This window comes from Carcharhinus amblyrhynchos, chromosome 31 (genome assembly GCF_965287045.1).
Source record: "Carcharhinus amblyrhynchos chromosome 31, sCarAmb.v2.hapA, whole genome shotgun sequence".
Taxonomy (NCBI): domain Eukaryota; kingdom Metazoa; phylum Chordata; class Chondrichthyes; order Carcharhiniformes; family Carcharhinidae; genus Carcharhinus; species Carcharhinus amblyrhynchos.
Genome location: NC_137354.1, coordinates 24,990,027 through 25,009,179, shown reverse-complemented (window position 1 = coordinate 25,009,179; position 19,153 = coordinate 24,990,027). Strand labels below are relative to the sequence as shown.

Genomic DNA, 19,153 nt, shown 5'->3' with positions numbered 1-19,153 from the left:
GTACAGAGAGAGAGAGAGAGAGAGAGAGAGAGGGTGTAACTGTGTAATTGAGACCCTCAGGTGATGTAATAGATATAGCCAATCAAAGTGAATTGCTTTAAGTTTAATAAATTAGGTAGGGATCAGACAGAGATTTGAATTCTGCCAAGTGGGAAAGGTGGCATTACATTGCATCTTAAAGTTGTGAGGAGAGTTAACCATTTAGGCAAACAGTAGATTTGATTTTGTACTTGCCTGTGTTGGTTACAAAGGCAGAGCTGTAGAAATAATTAAACATGTAGATTGCACATTAGAATGCTTTCAGTATTTCTTCGTGCATCTGTGTTCCAAGTGATGTTTTGTTTTATTGTACCAGAATTGTAAGAATGTGCAAGGGTCTTGATTTAGTGAGGATATTTAAAGGTGATAAAAATAAATCTTATTTTGGATTTTCTGAATCAGGCTTTTGTTAAATAAACTGCTGTACTTTGACTCACAATTGGATTCAGAGGTATCTTTACCTACAAGAATTGGTGCTGAAACCTGGGATCTGTTTACGGGTCCGGTTGAATGGCCACAACCGGAGCTCCGGAATAGATTACCGAATTTAAGGGAGTGAATCAAAGTACAGTAGGTGCTCATCTGTGATGAAAGAGTGTGAGTGTGTGAGAGGTCTGAGCTGAGCACGTGCAGATAAGGAGGTGTCTGTCTTTACACCCAGCCTTAGACCAGTTGTTAAGAGGGGTAGCCCCCTATGCGAAGCTCAGAAGTTTGAAGTGAGTGTAAAGGCTAGAAAAGGATGCCTGGGATGTGATGTTCAGATGAGAGTAAGAAAGAATCTGTCAGAGAGATCGCCGGAGTAGAAGGGAAAGCCGGCTTAATAGTGTGAGCTTAAGGGTGTAAGCCCACGAGTGTAAGCGGTGGTACGGAGGGGACTGATCACCCCTGATAGGTATCACCGGACTGTGATAAGAGCGACCTAGGGGTGGGATCCATTTCACCCACTAGATCAACAATGGAAATGATTGGGAAAAAAAAAAGGACGGAACTAAGATAATTGGAATTCTCTTAGTTTGAATTAATTAAACAGGTTTAAACTGGATTAATTGAACACATCTCAGTCTTGGGTAAAAAAATTGGGCTGACGACAAGGAGAGAATTGAAACGTCAGAATCACAGATTAGAGAGTTAGAAAAGAGAAACCAAACAAAGAAAATAGCAGTATTGTTAATACATCAGTTAGCTGGACTAATTGAACAAGTAGTCACTTCCACTAAGAAGTGGAGTGGGGATAAAAAAAAAATTCAGAAAATAGAAGGGTGGAGTGAGAAGCCACTTGATGAATTGTTAAGAGAAGCACAGAAGGTATTTGTGAAGAGAGATAATGAGACAGAGAAACAGAAGGCAAAGATAATGGTAGCGACCGTAGATGAGATTGTGAGAAAGAGGGTAAATCCCCTAACTGAGGAAAGGACACGAGGGTATCAGTATGTTGAACGGAAGGTGCGCGGAAGTAGAAAAGGTGGGGCACTAAAAGGTGGGGTAACACACAAAACCCAAAAGGGGTGTTATCACTGTGGAATGGTTGGACATTTTAGAAGACAGTGCCCTGAATTACAAAGAGAAGAGAGGGTAGTGCCTCTCATGAGTATGGATGAAGATTAGGGAGGTCAGGGGTTCCTACCCCCGGGAATCCACCGGGAACCCTTGATAAATCTGCAGGTGGGTCCCCAACAAGAAGATGCGGTGTTTCTGGTGGATACGGGGGCCACTAGATCCTCTCTGAATTATATACCGAGAGGAATAAAGTTAATCGATAAAAAATTAATGGTATCAGGAGTGAAAGGGGAAGGTTTTACAGTCCCCATGTTTGAACCGATTATGCTTAAATATTAGACTGAGCGGATAGAGGGTCAACTCTTATACATACCAGCAGTTGGCAGTAATTTATTAGGCAGAGACTTAATAATTAAATTGGGTTTGGCAATTGGAGTAGAAAAGAACCAATTAACAGTAACCATTGGCAGTATTAACAGACGAACAGGAACAGCAAATAGACCCGATAGTCTGGGCAGGGGAGGAAAACCGAGGGGGATTAGACGTTCCTCCTCTGCAAATAAATTTAAAAAAAAAAGGAGAGACGGTGTGTGTTAAGCAATACCCTATACCTTTGCAAGGAAAACAAGGATTACAGCCAGTAATTGAAGGATTGGTTAGAGATGGACTGTTAGAACCCTGCATGTCCCCTTATAATACCCCTATATTGCCTGTAAAGAAGCCTGATGGAACGTACCGCCTGGTACAAGACCTAAGGGCCCTGAATCAGATAGTGCAGACACGACACCCCGTTGTCCCTAATCCTTATACTTTATTAAGCAAGATTCCTCCTGATCATGGATGGTTCAGTGTAGTAGACCTAAAAGATGCATTTTGGATATGCCCACTGGTGGAAGAAAGTCGAGACTTATTTGCTTTTGAGTGGGAAAATCCTATCACAGGACGGAAACAACAGTTCAGGTGGACAGTGCTCCCACAGGGGTTCACAGAGTCCCCAAATCTTTTCGGTCAAGTCTTAAAGCAGGTGTTAGAAAGATTTAAAAAGCCTGATGAAATCACGTTACTACAATATGTAGATGACCTACTAGTAACAGGAGGAGGAAAGGAAAAGGTAATAGAAACCACAAATAGCTTATTGAATTTTCTGGGACAACAGGGATTCAGGGTGTCAAAGAAAAAGCTGCAGTACGTAGAGAAGGAAGTTAAATACCTTGGACACCTAATCAGTGAGGGAAGGAGAAGAATAGATCCAGAAAGAATACAAGGAATCCTAGATCTAAATATACTATGGACTAAAAAAGAACTTAGGAGGTTCTTGGGATTAGTAGGATACTGTAGATTGTGGATCAAAGGGTACGCACAGAAAACTAAACAACTATATTTGAAACTGTTAGAAGAAGAACCTAATGTTTTAGAGTGGACAGAGGATCTAAGCTGATAATAGAAACGAAACTCCCTTGGACTAAGTGCTTACCAATAGCGCTTTTGCGTATTTGTACACCTCCTCGAAAGGATTTGGGTTTATCCCCCTATGAAATGCTATTTGGACTGCCTTATATGGGGACAGTCGGGGAGTTACCGGTTCCTGAAATGAATGATCAATTTGTAAAGAAATATATACTGGGCCTGTCCTCCTCGATATCTTCCCTTAGGAAACAAGGATTATTGTCGCAGACTCCAGCCCTCGACTTCACGGTACATACAATTCGACCGGGAGATTGGGTCCTGGTAAAGTCATGGAAAGAAACTAAGCTGCAACTAGAATGGGAGGAACCATATCAAGCACTCCTAACAACTGAGACAGCAATCAGGACTGCTGAAAAGGGGTGGACACATCATACTAGAATCAAAAGGACTGGTAAAACCTCCAGATAATTCTGACACGTGGAAGGTCGAACCAACTGAAGAACCTTTAAAGCTGAAATTTAAAAGACTCTAAATAATCAATTTCTAGTAGCGGCGTGAGCGCGGGAAAGAAACTGTTTTGAATAAGTTCTCTCCTAAAAGGTAACGAGAAAGGGATAGAATGGAAGGGGTAACCTGGATAATGCTTTCCTTCCTCTTGTCTCAGAAAGTACTTACAAGTATGGGATATAATTCAGATAAATTAGAAAAGGAAAGGAAAAATACTATAAGCTCAATTACGATTCTGGATCTCCCTACAACACAGGTGGTAGAAACTGACCTATGTTCTTTGGTAGTGTGTGGAGATCTGGTGAGCCAGCGAAAATATTCGGTAGAATCCTTACAATTTTATGCTGATGGAAAATATCCTTGGGGTGGACACCCTTCCATAATATCCCTTCATCAGAAAAATATGCAGTCCAGATCAGAATGCTTAGATAAGAAATGCAATCCTATATATATAAAACAATAAAAGGGACCAAATGGACCGAAAAAAAATAAACGGTCCAGTTCTAGATCCTAAAAACCTCTCCCGGTACTCCATAGCTGGTGGACCCTTCCTTACGGTTAATTGGACCAGAGACTATCAACTGCACCAGGCAGTATTTAGAATCAGGGTAAAGGAGGGAGGAAAAGACAGCAAATTGAAATGCTGTTTCCGAATCTATGTAGATAAAAATTTGAAAACACCCGACCGAAATGATCAGGTTCCCCAAAATGACCCAAGGGCAGTAAGAATGGTAGAAGTAAACAACCTAAAACAAACCCTTGAAATAGAGACTGGGTATGAGGAGACCAATGCCTGGGTAGAATGGATCAAATACACTGTAAAAAGCTTAAATAAAAGCAATTGCTATGCCTGTGCGTCTGGGAGGCCAGTGGCTCAAATAGTACCCTTCCCTCTGGGATGGAAACGCGACAGAAGAGGTGTGGAGTGCATGTTAGCCCTGTATCAAGAAAAGGAAGCATGGGGCAATCCGAACTGCACATCCCTATCCCTGATGTTCCCTCCCGTGGAAGCAAAGAACTTAAAACTCCCCCTCAGTTTCTCACTGCTGTTGTGAATCACACTTCATGTGTGAACCGACAAGGGGCAGAGTTAACTCATAATATGGGGGAGTTAGAATCATGCTCAGAGATCAGGAGCATTACAGAGAACGGAATGGGAGGGAACTATTCATCATTGAAAATCCCCAGAGCAGATATATGGTGGTATTGTGGAGGAAGGGTACTGAGGCCAACTCTACCCCCCCAGTGGAAAGGTACATGTGCAATTGTCCAATTGGCTATACCATTTACCCTGGCATTTGAAGAATCGAAAAAGATAAGGAAAAATAAGAGATCAGTGATAGGAATTTCTTTTGATGAAAAGATATATCTAGATCCCATAGGAGTGCCTCGGGGAGTCCCAGATGAATTTAAAGCTCGAAATCAAATTACAGCTGGGTTTGAATCCTTGTTTTGGTGGGTGACAATAAATAAGAACGTAGATTGGATAAATTATATATACTATAACCAACAGAGATTCATTAACTAAACCAGGGATGCTGTCAAGGAGTTGGCGGAACAACTAGACGCCACTAGTAGAATGGCGTGGGAAAATAGGATAGCCTTAGATATGACGTTAGCAGAAAACGGAGGTGTATGTGTAATGTTGGGGGGAAAGTGTTGTACCTTTATCCCAAATAATACGGCCCCTGATGGCTCTATAACCCGAGCCTTACGAGGACTAACAACCTTAGCAGAGGAAATAGCAGAAAACTCTGGGGTAAACAACGTATTCACTGTCTGGTTAGAATCCTGGTTTGGAAAATGGAAAGGAATGGTGGTGTCAGTACTAACTTCCTTAATAATAATGGCAAGGATATTGATAACCGTGGGATGTTGCATAATCCCCTGTGTAAGGGGACTGGTCCAAAGGCTTATTGAAACAACACTAACAAAGAAAATGTCTACGGTAGATCATGGAGAGAGAATGAATTTATTGAAAATTGGAAATGAACTGGATGATGAAGTAAATAAAATAGCAGAACAAATGCTCCAGGAATTTGAAATGTGAGGATGGATGGATGTGTCAACAACAAATTAAAAAGAAAAGGGGGGAATTGTGAGCAATAGGTAAAGATGTTGTTAACACATATATTTGTAGAGCATAGAGAAATAGCTTGAAGTTAAATAGATTGGATATAGTTAGGCATATTGATAACCCACTTTATGGAAACAACTGTGAGTTTAGTCACAAACATAGGACATAGGGTTCGATGCTGCTAACACAGCAATAATTAGGGATAATAAAAAGACTGCCTGTAATGTAGAGATAACATCAGAGATGTGATGTGCAGTGAAGCATACACCACATCCTGCAGGAATGTAAGAGGCCCACGTTATAAAAAGCAAATGGTCTGCAAGATGTGTTGTTTCTACAACTAAGCATAAAAGGGGAAAAGGTCACTGAGATGGTTGGGACAGCAGTGATTAAGTTGGCAAAGGATTGATTACCGCCAATCTGAACTGGACATGTAACAGTATTGGATAAGATGGATGAGTTTGCTAATGCACTCTTGTGATAACAGGAGACATTGTTAGATGGGATAGGAACTTAGGGCACCTCGAGCCAATAGGAGAATGTCAACACATAGATGGGACAGGGACCACCAATTAGGAGAGAACATCACATTGCAAAGCCATCACAATGCTTGTAAAAAAGGTATAAAATGTGCTGTAAATCTATGTGAGGTGTGCCTATTTCGCTAGACACCCGGTCTTGCAAGAACGTCAAATAAAATCTTGCTCCTTCAGAACTTGACTTGACTAAATTGTTTAACTGTGAGCTGTGTTTCTCACAGTTTGATGATAAAACTCTCCATCCTTACCCTGGCCTTGCTCATTCTCCACCTGTACACAGATATATCTTCCCACAGGAATACTGGTTATTTGGGGGGAGTGGAAATTCATATTGAAATGATTATCCTCCAGTCAGACGGTGAAACTTCAGGGATTTTTATCCCAGATTTTGCTGTCTGTTTTTCTTCTGTTTTTGTTATTTTCCCGACACTCCGTTAGGAGTGAGCCTGGAGCCGTTTGGAATGTTGTCTCCGGTTCCTCTGATAGCCAGTCTGTATTTGGAGCATTGTGATTGAGAGTTCAGGTTCTCCTGCTTAAGGAAGCTTATGGACAAGGAGCACAAGGAGGCCATTCAGCCCCTCGAGCCTGCTCCACCATTTAATAAAATCATGGCTGATCTGACATCAGCCTCAAATCTGCATCCTGCCCACCCCCGATAAACTATCACTGATCGATAATCTGTCCAGATCTGCCTCAAAAACGTTCAAAGTCTCTGCTTCCACTGCCTGTTGAAGAAGAGAGTAAGAACTCTCACAACACCAGGTTAAAGTCCAACAGGTTTATTTGGTAGCAAAAGCCACGAGCTTTCGGAACGCTGCCCCTTTGTCAGGTAAGGAGCAGCACTGTGAAAGCTGGTGGTGTTTACTACCAAATAAACCTGCTGGACTTTAACCTGGTGTTGTGAGAGTTCTTACTGTGTTTATCCCAGTCCAACGCCGGGATCTCCACATCATGAGGAAGAGAGTTACAGAGACTCACCACCCTCTGAGTAAAAACATTTCTTCTCATTTCTGTTTTAAATGAGCATCCTCTTATTTTTAAACAGTGACCCCCTGGTTCTAGACTCTCCCACAATTGGAAACACCCTCTCCACATCCACTCTGTCAATATCCCTCTGGATCTTGTAGGTTTTGATCAATCGCCTCTTATTCTTACGAGCGGATACAAGCCGAGCCCATCCCCCCCTTCCAGATCAGACAACCCGCCCATTCCTGGGATTAGTTTAATAAACTTTCTCTGAACTGTTTCCAATGCATTTACATCTTTCCTTAAAGGAGACCAATACTGTACACAATACTCCAGATGTGGTCTCACCAATACCCTTTGTAACTGAAGCATAACCTCCCTACTTTTGTATTCAATTCCCCTGCATGGCAAACTATAACATTCTAATACATTTCCTAATTATTTTCTTTACCTGTATACCAGGCTTTTACGATCCATGCACTAGGACACCCAGATCCTTCTGCGTCTCAGCTCTGCAATCTGTCACCCATTTAGATAATAAGCTTTTTATCCTTCCTGCCAAAACCAGCAATTTCACATTTGCCCACATCCTACTCCAGTTGCCAGATTTTCACGTCCTCTTCACAATTTACTTTCCTGCCTCTGTGTCATCGGCAAATGTAACAACCATCCCATCAGACCCATCATCCTAATCATTGATATAAATTGTAAAGCATTGAAGCCCCAGAACGGATCACACACCCTCCTGCCCACACCCCCACACCCCCCCCCCAACACCCCCTCACCCTCAAAGGAGACTGAGGGGAGATTTGATAGAGGTTTACAAATTTAAACCTTTTAGAGGTTCCCATTGGTTCATAATGCAATGGCTCAAGGACACGGATATTGAGTTGCAGGCAGGAGGGTGTGGGGCGTGGGGGAGGGTGTGGGGGTGTGGGGGAGGGTGTGGGGCGTGGGGGAGGGCGTGGGGGTGTGGGCAGGAGGGTGTGGGGGAGGGTGTGGGGGTGTGGGGGAGGGCATGAGGTGTGGGCAGGAGGGTGTGGGGATATGGGGGAGAGTGTGGGGTGTAGGGGAGAGTGTGGGGCGTGGGGGAGGGTGTGGGGGTGTGGGCAGGAGGGTGTGGGGGAGGGTGTGGGGGTGTGGGGGAGGGCATGAGGTGTGGGCAGGAGGGTGTGGGGATATGGGGGAGGGTGTGGGGTGTAGGGGAGAGTGTGGAGGTGTGGGGGAGGGTGTGGGGATATGGGGGAGGGTGTGGGGTGTGGGGGAGAGTGTGGGGGTGTGGGGGAGGGTGTGGGGGTGTTGGGGAGAGTGTGGGGGTGTGGGGGAGGGTGTGGGGGTGTTGGGGAGGGTGTGGGGGTGTGGGCAGGAGGGTGTGGGGGTGTGGGGGAGGGTGTGGGGGTGTGGGGGAGGGCGTGGGGGTGTGGGGGAGGGTGTGGGGGTGTGGGGGAGAGTGTGGGGGAGAGTGTGGGGGTGTGGGGGAGGGTGTGGGGTGTGGGGGAGAGTGTGGGGGTGTGGGGGAGGGTGTGGGGGTGTGGGGAGAGTGTGGGGGTGTGGGCAGGAGGGTGTGGGGATATGGGGGAGGTGTGGGGGTGTGGGGGAGAGTGTGGGGGTGTGGGGGAGGGTGTGGGGGTGGGGGAGAGTGTGGGGGTGTGGGGGAGGGTGTGGGGGAGAGTGGGGGTGTCGGGGAGGGTGTGGGGTGTGGGGGAGAGTGTGGGGGTGTGGGGGAGGGTGTGGGGGAGAGTGTGGGGGTGTGGGGGAGGGTGTGGGGGTGTGGGGGAGGGTGTGGGGGAGAGTGGGGGTGTGGGGGAGGGTGTGGGGTGTGGGGGAGAGTGTGGGGGTGTGGGGGAGGGTGTGGGGGTGTGGGGGAGAGTGTGGGGGTGTGGGGAGGGTGTGGGGGTGTGAGGGAGGGTGTGGGGGTGTGAGGGAGGGTGTGGGGTGTGGGGGAGGGTGTGGGGGAGGGTGTGGGAGTGTGGGGGAGGGTGTGGGGGAGGGTGTGGGGGTGTGAGGGAGGGTGTGGGGGTGTGGGGGAGGGTGTGGGGGTGTGGGGAGGGGTGTGGGGGTGTGAGGGGTGTGGGGGAGGGTGTGGGGGTGGGGGAGGGGTGTGGGGGTGGGTGGGGGTGGGGGAGGGTGTGGGGGTGTGGGGGAGGGTGTGGGGGGTGTGGGGGTGGGGGAGGGTGTGGGGGTGTGGGGGGGTGGGGGTGTGAGGGTGTGGGGAGGGTGTGGGGGTGTGGGGAGGGTGTGGGGGTGTGGGCAGTAAGTTGTAATTACCTGGAACTCGCTGCCCAGAGCGATGGAAGCGATGATGATTAATGACTTCAACATGAATGAGGATTTGTAAATAAACTTGCCGGGTTACAGAGATAGAATGGCTGGATTGGCCTAAAGAGGGCTAGCATAGATTCAGTGGGCCGAAAGGCCTCATTCTGTGCAGGAGATGACTGGAATTGAACCAGGCGATGAGCTCTCACCTGCCAGCCCCCACAATGCCTCCATTGGGGTTGGCCCCCCGGTTAGGCCAATGGCAGACCATCCCCCAGGACCCAGGGATAGAGGATTGCACTCCGACCCCCCAAAACTTGCCACCGATCGAAGGCAGACAGCTCTACATTGCTGCCACCACTGCACCCACCGGAGGCCGGTTATCATTGATGGACAGGGTTGCTGTTTAGGGTGGGGGTCAGAGGGTGGGGGTTGGGGGGGGGTCTGAGGGTGGGGGGCAGAGGTTGGGGGTTGGGGGGGTCAGAGGGTGGGGATCAGAGGGTGGGAGTCAGAGGGTGGGGTCAGAGGGTGGGGATCAGAGGGAGGGGGGGTCAGAGGGAGGGGGGTCAGAGGGTGGGGATCAGAGGGAGGGGGGTCAGAGGGTGGGGGTCAGAGGGTGGGGTCAGAGGGTGGGGATCAGAGGGTGGGGGTCAGAGGGAGGGGGCTGGGGGGGTCAGAGGGTGGGGGTCAGAGGGTGGGGGCTGGGGGGGGTCAGAGGGTGGGGTCAGAGGGTGGGGATCAGAGGGTGGGGGTCAGAGGGTGGGGTCAGAGGGTGGGGGTCAGAGGGTGGGGTCAGAGGGAGGGGGCTGGGGGGGGGTCAGAGGCTGGGGGTCAGAGGCTGGGATTGGAAGAATGGGTAGGGGACGGCTGTTAGCTGAGTGTTTTTAGCTTTTCGGGCTTGTTGTAGAATGAGGTTACTTTAGGATCTCAGTTGGGTGTCAGGGTGGAGGGGCTGAGGAAATGCTGCCCCCAATAGTAAAGAACCTACCCCTGACATCCGTCCTGTAGCTACCCCCCTTAATTTAAAGCCATGCCCCCCTCGTGCTAGCTTTCTCCATCCGAGGAAAAAGGCTATCACTATCCACCCCAATAGTAGTCCCGGAGGATTGGAGGATAGCGAATGTTGTCCCATTGTTTAAGAAGGGGAACAGAGACTTTGCCGGGAATTATAGACCGGTGAGTCTTACTTCTGTTGTGGGCAAGGTTTTAGAAAAAATTATTAGGGATAGGATTTATAATTATTTGGAGTGTAATGAATTGATTAGAAATAGTCAGCATGGTTTTGTAGCGGGTAGGTCGTGCCTTACTAACCTTATTGAGTTTTTTGAGAAGGTGACCAAGGAGGTGGATGGGGGCAAGGCAGTTGACGTGGTATACATGGATTTTAGTAAGGCGTTCGATAAGGTTCACCATGGTAGGCTTCTGCAGAAAATGCAGATGTATGGGATTGTGGGTAATCTAGGAAGTTGGATCAGGAATTGGCTATCAGATAGGAGACAGAGGGTGGTGGTGGATGGTAAATATTCATCATGGAGTACAGTTACGAGTGGTGTGCCTCAGGGATCTGTTTTGGGGCCACTGTTGTTTGTAATTTTTATTAATGATCTGGATGAGGGTATAGTTGGGTGGATTAGTAAATTTGCTGATGACACCAAAATTGGAGGTGTGGTAGATTGTGAGGAAGGGTGTCATAGTCTGCAGGGAGACTTAGATAGGTTGCAGAGCTGGGCCGAGAGGTGGCGGATGGAATTTAATGCGGAGAAGTGTGAGGTAATTCACTTTGGTAGGAGCAACAGATGTGTCGAGTATAGGGCTAACAGGAGGACTTTGAATAGTGTGGATGAACAGAGGGATCTAGGTGTGTGTGTACATAGATCCCTGAAAGTTGGGAATCAAGTAGATAAGGTTGTTAAGAAGGCGTACGGTGTTTTGGCGTTTATTGGTAGGGGGATTGAATTTAGGAGTCGCAGTGTAATGTTGCAACTGTACACTACTCTAGTGCGGCCGCACTTGGAGTACTGTGTGCAGTTCTGGTCCCCGCATTACAAGAAGGATGTGGAGGCGTTGGAGAGGGTGCAGAGGAGGTTTACCAGGATGTTGCCTGGTATGCAGGGGAGGTCCTATGAGGAGAGACTGAGGGATTTGGGGTTGTTTTCGCTGGAAAGAAGGAGGCTAAGAGGGGATCTTATTGAAACATATAAGATGATTAGAGGTTTAGATAGGGTGGATAGTGATAGCCTTTTTCCTCGGATGGAGAAAGCTAGCACGAGGGGGCATGGCTTTAAATTAAGGGGGGGTAGCTACAGGACGGATGTCAGGGGTAGGTTCTTTACCCAGCGGGTGGTGAGGGATTGGAATGCCCTGCCTGCTGCGGTTGTAAAGGCGTCTAGTTTGGGGGCGTTTAAGAGATCTCTGGATAGGTTTATGGACGAAAAGGGATTGGTATAGGCTAGTGGGTCATTGTTTTTGTAACTGGTCGGCGCAACATCGTGGGCCGAAGGGCCTGTTCTGCGCTGTAATGTTCTATGTTCTATGTTCTATGTTCTAATAACCCTCACCTCCAAATACCCCTTGGGGAAGAGCTTTAAATCCCCACCCTTCGGGCTAATCAGAAGAAAAGAACTGTAAGCTATTTTCGCAAATCCTGTGTCCCCCACCTTGGGTGGGATCTTCCATAACACCCCCCCCCCCCCACACACACACACACACACACCCCCCCCCCCACTCACACACACACACACACACATACCCCCCCCCCACTCACACACACACACACACACACCCCCCCCATTTCCCCGCTGCTGGGATCGCTCAGCCCCGGGCTATCCCACAGCGAGGCTGGAGAATTCCAGCCCTGGTTATTTTAGAGAGTTTTTATCTTGCTGATCCCTGCACTCTGCCTCATGCTCCCTTTGCCCTGTGTTTTAACAGTGCGTTTCTGGGGAGATATCGCGCTGGATGAAGAAGATATGAAATATTTTCACTTTGATGCAGGATTAACACAGCAGGGAAACGGGAGACGAGAGCACACATCTGGTAAGTGCTCCGAAACCAACACATCTGGTGAGAGGGAGAGGAAAACACTGCTGTTTAAGTGCAGAATATTCCATTGATGGAAGAAACTGCTCGTATACAATACCTCGGATGAGTAAAGTTATAAGGGGCTCATTATGAGGCTGGAATTATGAAAAATGCCATGGGGGGCAGAGATTGAAGGACCAGAGACGGAGGGGAGACCTGATAGAAGTCTACAAGATTACGAGGGGCACGGACAGAGTGGATAGTCAGAAGCTTTTCCCAGGGTGGAAGAGTCACTTACTCGGGGGCACAGGTTTAAGGGGCAGGGGTTTAAAGGAGATGTACGAGGCAGGTTGTTTACAGAGTGGTGGGTGCCTGGAACTCACTGTTGGGGGGTGTTGTGGGAGCAGATACGATAGTGAGTTTTTAGGGGCGTCTTGACAAGTACATGAATAGGATGGGAATACAGGGATATGGTCTCCGGAAGAGTAGGGGGTTTTAGTTCAGTCAGGCAGCATGGTCGGTGCAGGCTCGGAGGGCCGAGGGGTCTGTTCCTGTGCTGGGATTTTTTTTCTCTCTTTGTCCCAGATGAATATAAAACAATATTATAAACGGGGAAGTGGGAGGATTCAATTGTTAACTTGTTGACAGAAGTAACAAAGGTTTTTAATAAATATTTCTCCCCTGGTCTCCTTTTGGATACCAGAGAGGAAGTGAGTGGTGAAGTGGCTGAGAATGAGATGGGTTTAAAGTTTATTTATTAGTGTCACAAGTAGGCTTACATTAACACTGCAATGAAGTTACTGTGAAAATCCCCTAGTCACCACACTCTGGCCCCTGTTCGGGTAACACTGAGGGAGAATTTAGCACGGCCAATGCACCCTAACCAGCACGTCTTTCAGACTGTGGGAGGAAATCAGAGAACCCGGTGGAAACCCACGCAGACACGGGGAGAACGTGCAGACTGCACACAGACGGTGACCCAAGGCTGAAAATGAACCCAAGTCCAATTAGATTGGTTTGTTAAACAGGAGAAGCCAGGGCCTGGATACATCTCCAGACCCAGATTGGGGGAGTTTGAAGGAAACTTTTCACCTGTACTGAGTGTGGATTTTGTTAGGATCTCAGTGGAGGCCAAAAACCTTTTTAAAAAATCAGATGAAATAAGATGAATTTCTGGTTATTTACTAAAAAAAATGAAGTCACTGTTTTCCTTGGTTTGTTTGTATTCATTCATGGGACATGAGCGTCACTGGCTGGGCCAGTATTTATTGCCCATCCTTAGTTGCCCAAGTCAACATGTGACTCTAGAACCATTGCTTTGGTCCTAGAGTCACATGTGGGCCAGACTGGGTAAGGACAGAGATTTCCTTCCCTAAAGGACATTAGTGAACCAGATGGGTTTTCCCAATGATCGGCAATGGTTTCATGGTCACCACTAGATTCTTAATTCCAGAATTTTTCTTTATATTGAATTCAGATTCCACCACCTGCCACAGCAGGATTTGAACCCGGGTCCCCGGGATGTTCACTGAGTTTCTGGGTTAATAATCTAGCGATAATACCCCTAGGCCATTGCCTCCCATTGACTTACAGCCTAAGAGTTTTTATTGTACAAGAGTCAAACAAAGTAAACAGTAAATCCTATCTTGGATAACCTCCTTCCATCCAGAATGGACATTTATTAAACATGAATGAACCTATCGATTAGAAGTTAGAAATTACATATTTAATTGCAGAGACAAATAAGACACATAGAACATAGAACACTACAGCACAAACAGGCCCTTCGGCCAACGAGTTGCGCCGATCACATCAACACCTACCAACCTACAGACCTATCTATAACCCTCAATCTCATTAAACCCCATATACTCATCCAGAAGTCTTTTAAAAGACCCCAGCGAGTTCGCCTCCACCACCACCGACGGCAGCCGATTCCACTCACTCACCACCCTCTGAGTGAAAAACTTACCCCTAACATCACTTCTGAACTTCCCTCCTTGCACCTTAAATCTGTGTCCTCTCGTAGCGACCATTTCAGCCCTGGGAAATAGCCTCTGAGAATCCACCCTATCTATTCCTCTCAACATTTTATAAACCTCTATCAGGTCGCCTCTCAACCTTCGTCTCTCCAGGGAGAAGAGTCCCAGCTCCCTCAACCTATCCTCATAAGGCATGCCTCCCAATCCAGGCAACATCCTTGTAAATCTCCTCTGCACCCTCTCAATAGCTTCCACGTCTTTCCTATAGTGAGGCGACCAGACATCTTCCTGATTGGTTGGGCCGTTCACTCCAGATACGAGTTGATCGATTTGGTCACAACATTTATCGAAGCTGTGTGGTTTTACACAAAGCATCTCAGTTCCTCTCCTTCTGGGAGTTAGCATGACCCCCCCCCCGCCTCCCCCACCCCCTGGGCCTGACCATCCCAGCCCTACCCGGCCCCCGGCCCCCGGCCCCCGACCCCGGCGTTGAGCTTCACTGGAGGAACAGCATCTCAGTTTCCAGCTCGGTACTTTACAGCCTTCCCGTCGCAACACCAAATTCAACAACTTCAGATGCTGTTGCTCTCCCCCACCTTGACCATTTCATTTTCATTCTATTTTATTTCTCTGTTCTCAACCTTTTTTTTTGTCTTTCTTCATTTTTCTTCTCTCCCCACTCATTCCCCCTACGTTATTCCCCCCTTCCCTTATCTTTTCTCCCCTTTTCCACCTTTTTTAAATTTTACCCCTCTCCTACCCATTCCCTCCTCCCCTCACATTTTTATCTCTCACAGTCCACCCTCTGATTTCAGCTCCTCTGCTGTTTGGCCATTCACACCTTCTATTCTCTCTATGAGCTGCCATTAGCAGCCTTTCCCCTGGTTTCTGTGGCTATGACTCATCTTTCATTCCCTCCCCCCGCAGTATAAATATCTCCCACTTTCTATGCCTTTTAGTTTTGACAAAGAGTCATCTGGACTCAAAACCTCAGCTCTTTTCACTCCTTACAGATGCTGCCAGACCCGCTGAGATTTTCCAGCAGGTTTGGTTTCAGATTCCAGCATCCGCAGTAATTTGCTTTTATCCGCAAACAGCAAAGTGTTTTCATGTTTCTTGGGGTCTGGACAAGAAATCCCCTTGCATGGGATCTTTTCTATCTACATTGGCCCAGAGCGAGAATGCTCTGTCAGCACTGGCCCAGAGCGAGGATGCTCTGTCAGCACTGGCCCAGAGCGAGGATGCTCTGTCAGCACTGGCCCAGAGCGAGGATGCTCTGTCAGCACTGGCCCAGAGCGAGGATGCTCTGTCAGCACTGGCCCAGAGCGAGGATGCTCTGTCAGCACTGGCCCAGATCGAGGATGCTCTGTCAGCACTGGCCCAGAGCGAGGCCCCTGTGTCAGCACTGGCCCAGAGCGAGGCCCCTGTGTCAGCACTGGCCCAGAGCGAGGCCCCTGTGTCAGCACTGGCCCAGAGCGAGGCCCCTGTGTCAGCACTGGCCCAGAGCGAGGCCCCTGTGTCAGCACTGGCCCAGAGCGAGGCCCCTGTGTCAGCACTGGCCCAGAGCGAGGCCCCTGTGTCAGCACTGGCCCAGAGCGAGGCCCCTGTGTCAGCACTGGCCCAGAGCGAGGCCCCTGTGTCAGCACTGGCCCGGAGCGAGGCCCCTGTGTCAGCACTGGCCCGGAGCAGGGATGTTCTGTCAGCACTGGCCCAGAGCGGGGACGCTGTGTCAGCACTGGCCCAGAGCGAGGTCCCTGTGTCAGCACTGGCCCAGAGGTTCCACTTCTGAACAATTGCTTCACCTTTGAGTTTGTAATGTTCACCTTGTTTATAAAGCTTATTTATTATTCACGAGTAGGCTCACTTAAAAACTACAAAGAAGCGACTGTGAAAACCCCCTGGTCACCATCCTGCTGTCCGGGTTACACCGGGGGAGGATTTCGCACGGCCAGTGCACCCTAACCCGCACATCTTTCGGACTGTGGGAGGAAACCGGAGCACCTGGGGGAAACCCACGCAGACACGGGGAGAATGTGCAAACTCCGCACAGACAGTGACCCGAGGCTGGGAATCGAACCCCGGTCCCTGGCGCTGTGAGGCAGCAGCGCGAACCCACTGTGCCACGGAGCTGCCCTGTGGCTCAGTGAAGAGTTTGAGGATGTTTTTCTCGGTGCTCGGGGGATGGTGTCGTTGACGGGCTCTCGGATGTGTCTCTGCCCCGTTGCCAGCGACAGTCCTCCTGTTGGGCTCATTGACATTCATGGACTGCGGTCTGTCACAGCCCGGCCTCTCCATCAGCCGCACTCAGCGTAAAAGTCCTTCAATCGAACAGACAATCTTTGTACTTGCTTCCTCAATACAATCTGGCAGAACCATTCAAAACTAAAAGGCAGAAACAAATAACAGACAAAAGAGGATTGAGAGGCAGCTGCTTGGTGTATTGTGGTGGAGAGTGACGGAGCTCAGGTTGGTGAACAGCCCGTGTGGCGTAACCTGTGATCCTCACCGTACCCTCACACCGTACCCTCACACCGCACCCTCACACCGCACCCTCACACCGTACCCTCACACCGTACCCTCACACCGTACCCTCACACCGTACCCTCACTCCGTACCCTCACACCGTACCCTCACACCGCACCCTCACACCGTACCCTCACACCGCACCCTCACACCGTACCCTCACACCGTACCCTCACACCGTACCCTCACACCGTACCCTCACACCGTACCCTCACACCGTACCCTCACACCGTACCCTCACACCGTACCCTCACACCGTACCCTCACACCGTACCCTCACACCGCACCCTCACACCGTACCCTCACACCGTACACTCACACCGTACCCTCACACCGTACCCTCACACCGTACCCTCACACCGTACCCTCACACCGTACCCTCACACCGTACCCTCACACCGTACCCTCACACCGCACCCTCACACCGCACCCTCACACCGCACCCTCACACCGTACCCTCACACCGTACCCTCACACCGCACCCTCACACCGTACCCTCACACCGTACCCTCACACCGTACCCTCACACCGTACCCTCACACCGTACCCTCACACCGTACCCTCACACCGTACCCTCACACCGTACCCTCACACCGTACCCTCACACCGCACCCTCACACCGCACCCTCACACCGCACCCTCACACCGTACCCTCACACCGTACCCTCACACCGTACCCTCACACCGCACCCTCACACCGCACCCTCACACCGTACCCTCACACCGCACCCTCACACCGTACCCTCACACCGTACCCTCACACCGCACCCTCACACCGCACCCTCACACCGTACCCTCACACCGTACCCTCACACCGTACCCTCACACCGTACCCTCACACCGCACCCTCACACCGTACCCTCACACCCTCACACCGTACCCTCACACCGTACCCTCACTCCGCACCCTCACTCCGTACCCTCACACCGTACCCTCACACCGCACCCTCACACCGCACCCTCACACCGTACCCTCACACCGCACCCTCACACCGTACCCTCACTCCGCACCCTCACTCCGTACCCTCACACCGTACCCTCACACCGCACCCTCACACCGTACCCTCACACCGTACCCTCACACCGTACCCTCACACCGTACCCTCACACCGTACCCTCACTCCGTACCCTCACACCGTACCCTCACACCGTACCCTCACTCCGTACCCTCACACCGTACCCTCACACCGCACCCTCACACCGCACCCTCACACCGTACCCTCACACCGTACCCTCACACCGTACCCTCACACCGTACCCTCACACCGTACCCTCACTCCGTACCCTCACACCGTACCCTCACACCGTACCCTCACACCGTACCCTCACACCGCACCCTCACACCGTACCCTCACTCCGTACCCTCACACCGTACCCTCACACCGTACCCTCACTCCGTACCCTCACACCGTACCCTCACACCGTACCCTCACAACATACCCTCACACCGTAACCTCACACCGTACCCTCACACCACACCCTCACACCGCACCCTCACACCATACCCTCACACCGTACCCTCACACCGTACCCTCACACCGCACCCTCACACCGTACCCTCACACCGTACCCTCACACCGCACCCTCACACCATACCCTCACACCGCACCCTCACACCATACCCTCACACCGTACCCTCACTCCGTACCCTCACACCGTACCCTCACACCGTACCCTCACTCCGTACCCTCACACCGTACCCTCACTCCGTACCCTCACACCGTACCCTCACACCGTACCCTCACACCGCACCCTCACACCGTACCCTCACACCGTACCCTCACACCGCACCCTCACTCCGTACCCTCACACCGTACCCTCACACCGTACCCTCACACCGTACCCTCACTCCGTACCCTCACACCGTACCCTCACACCGTACCCTCACACCGTACCCTCACACCGTACCCTCACTCCGCACCCTCACACCGTACCCTCACACCGTACCCTCACTCCGCACCCTCACACCGCACCCTCACACCGTACCCTCACTCCGCACCCTCACACCGTACCCTCACACCGCACCCTCACACCGTACCCTCACACCGTACCCTCACACCGTACCCTCACACCGCACCCTCACACCGCACCCTCACACCGCACCCTCACTCCGTACCCTCACACCGTACCCTCACACCGTACCCTCACACCGTACCCTCACTCCGTACCCTCACTCCGTACCCTCACACCGTACCCTCACACCGCACCCTCACACCGTACCCTCACACCGTACCCTCACACCGTACCCTCACTCCGTACCCTCACACCGTACCCTCACACCGCACCCTCACTCCGTACCCTCACACCGTACCCTCACACCGTACCCTCACACCGTAC

The 19,153-nt window shown here is 50.2% G+C and overlaps 1 protein-coding gene across 2 annotated transcripts in view; it reads left to right on the top strand.

Annotated features, from left to right (window-relative positions):
* Positions 1-19,153, top strand: part of LOC145360384 (tolloid-like protein 2) — a 186,934-nt gene that overhangs the window by 44,192 nt on the left and 123,589 nt on the right. For both annotated transcript variants that reach the window (XM_080215578.1, XM_080215577.1), the window contains exon 2: positions 12,223-12,327. In XM_080215578.1, coding sequence (XP_080071704.1) covers positions 12,223-12,327 — 105 coding nt within the window. The remainder of the gene's footprint in view (positions 1-12,222; positions 12,328-19,153) is intronic.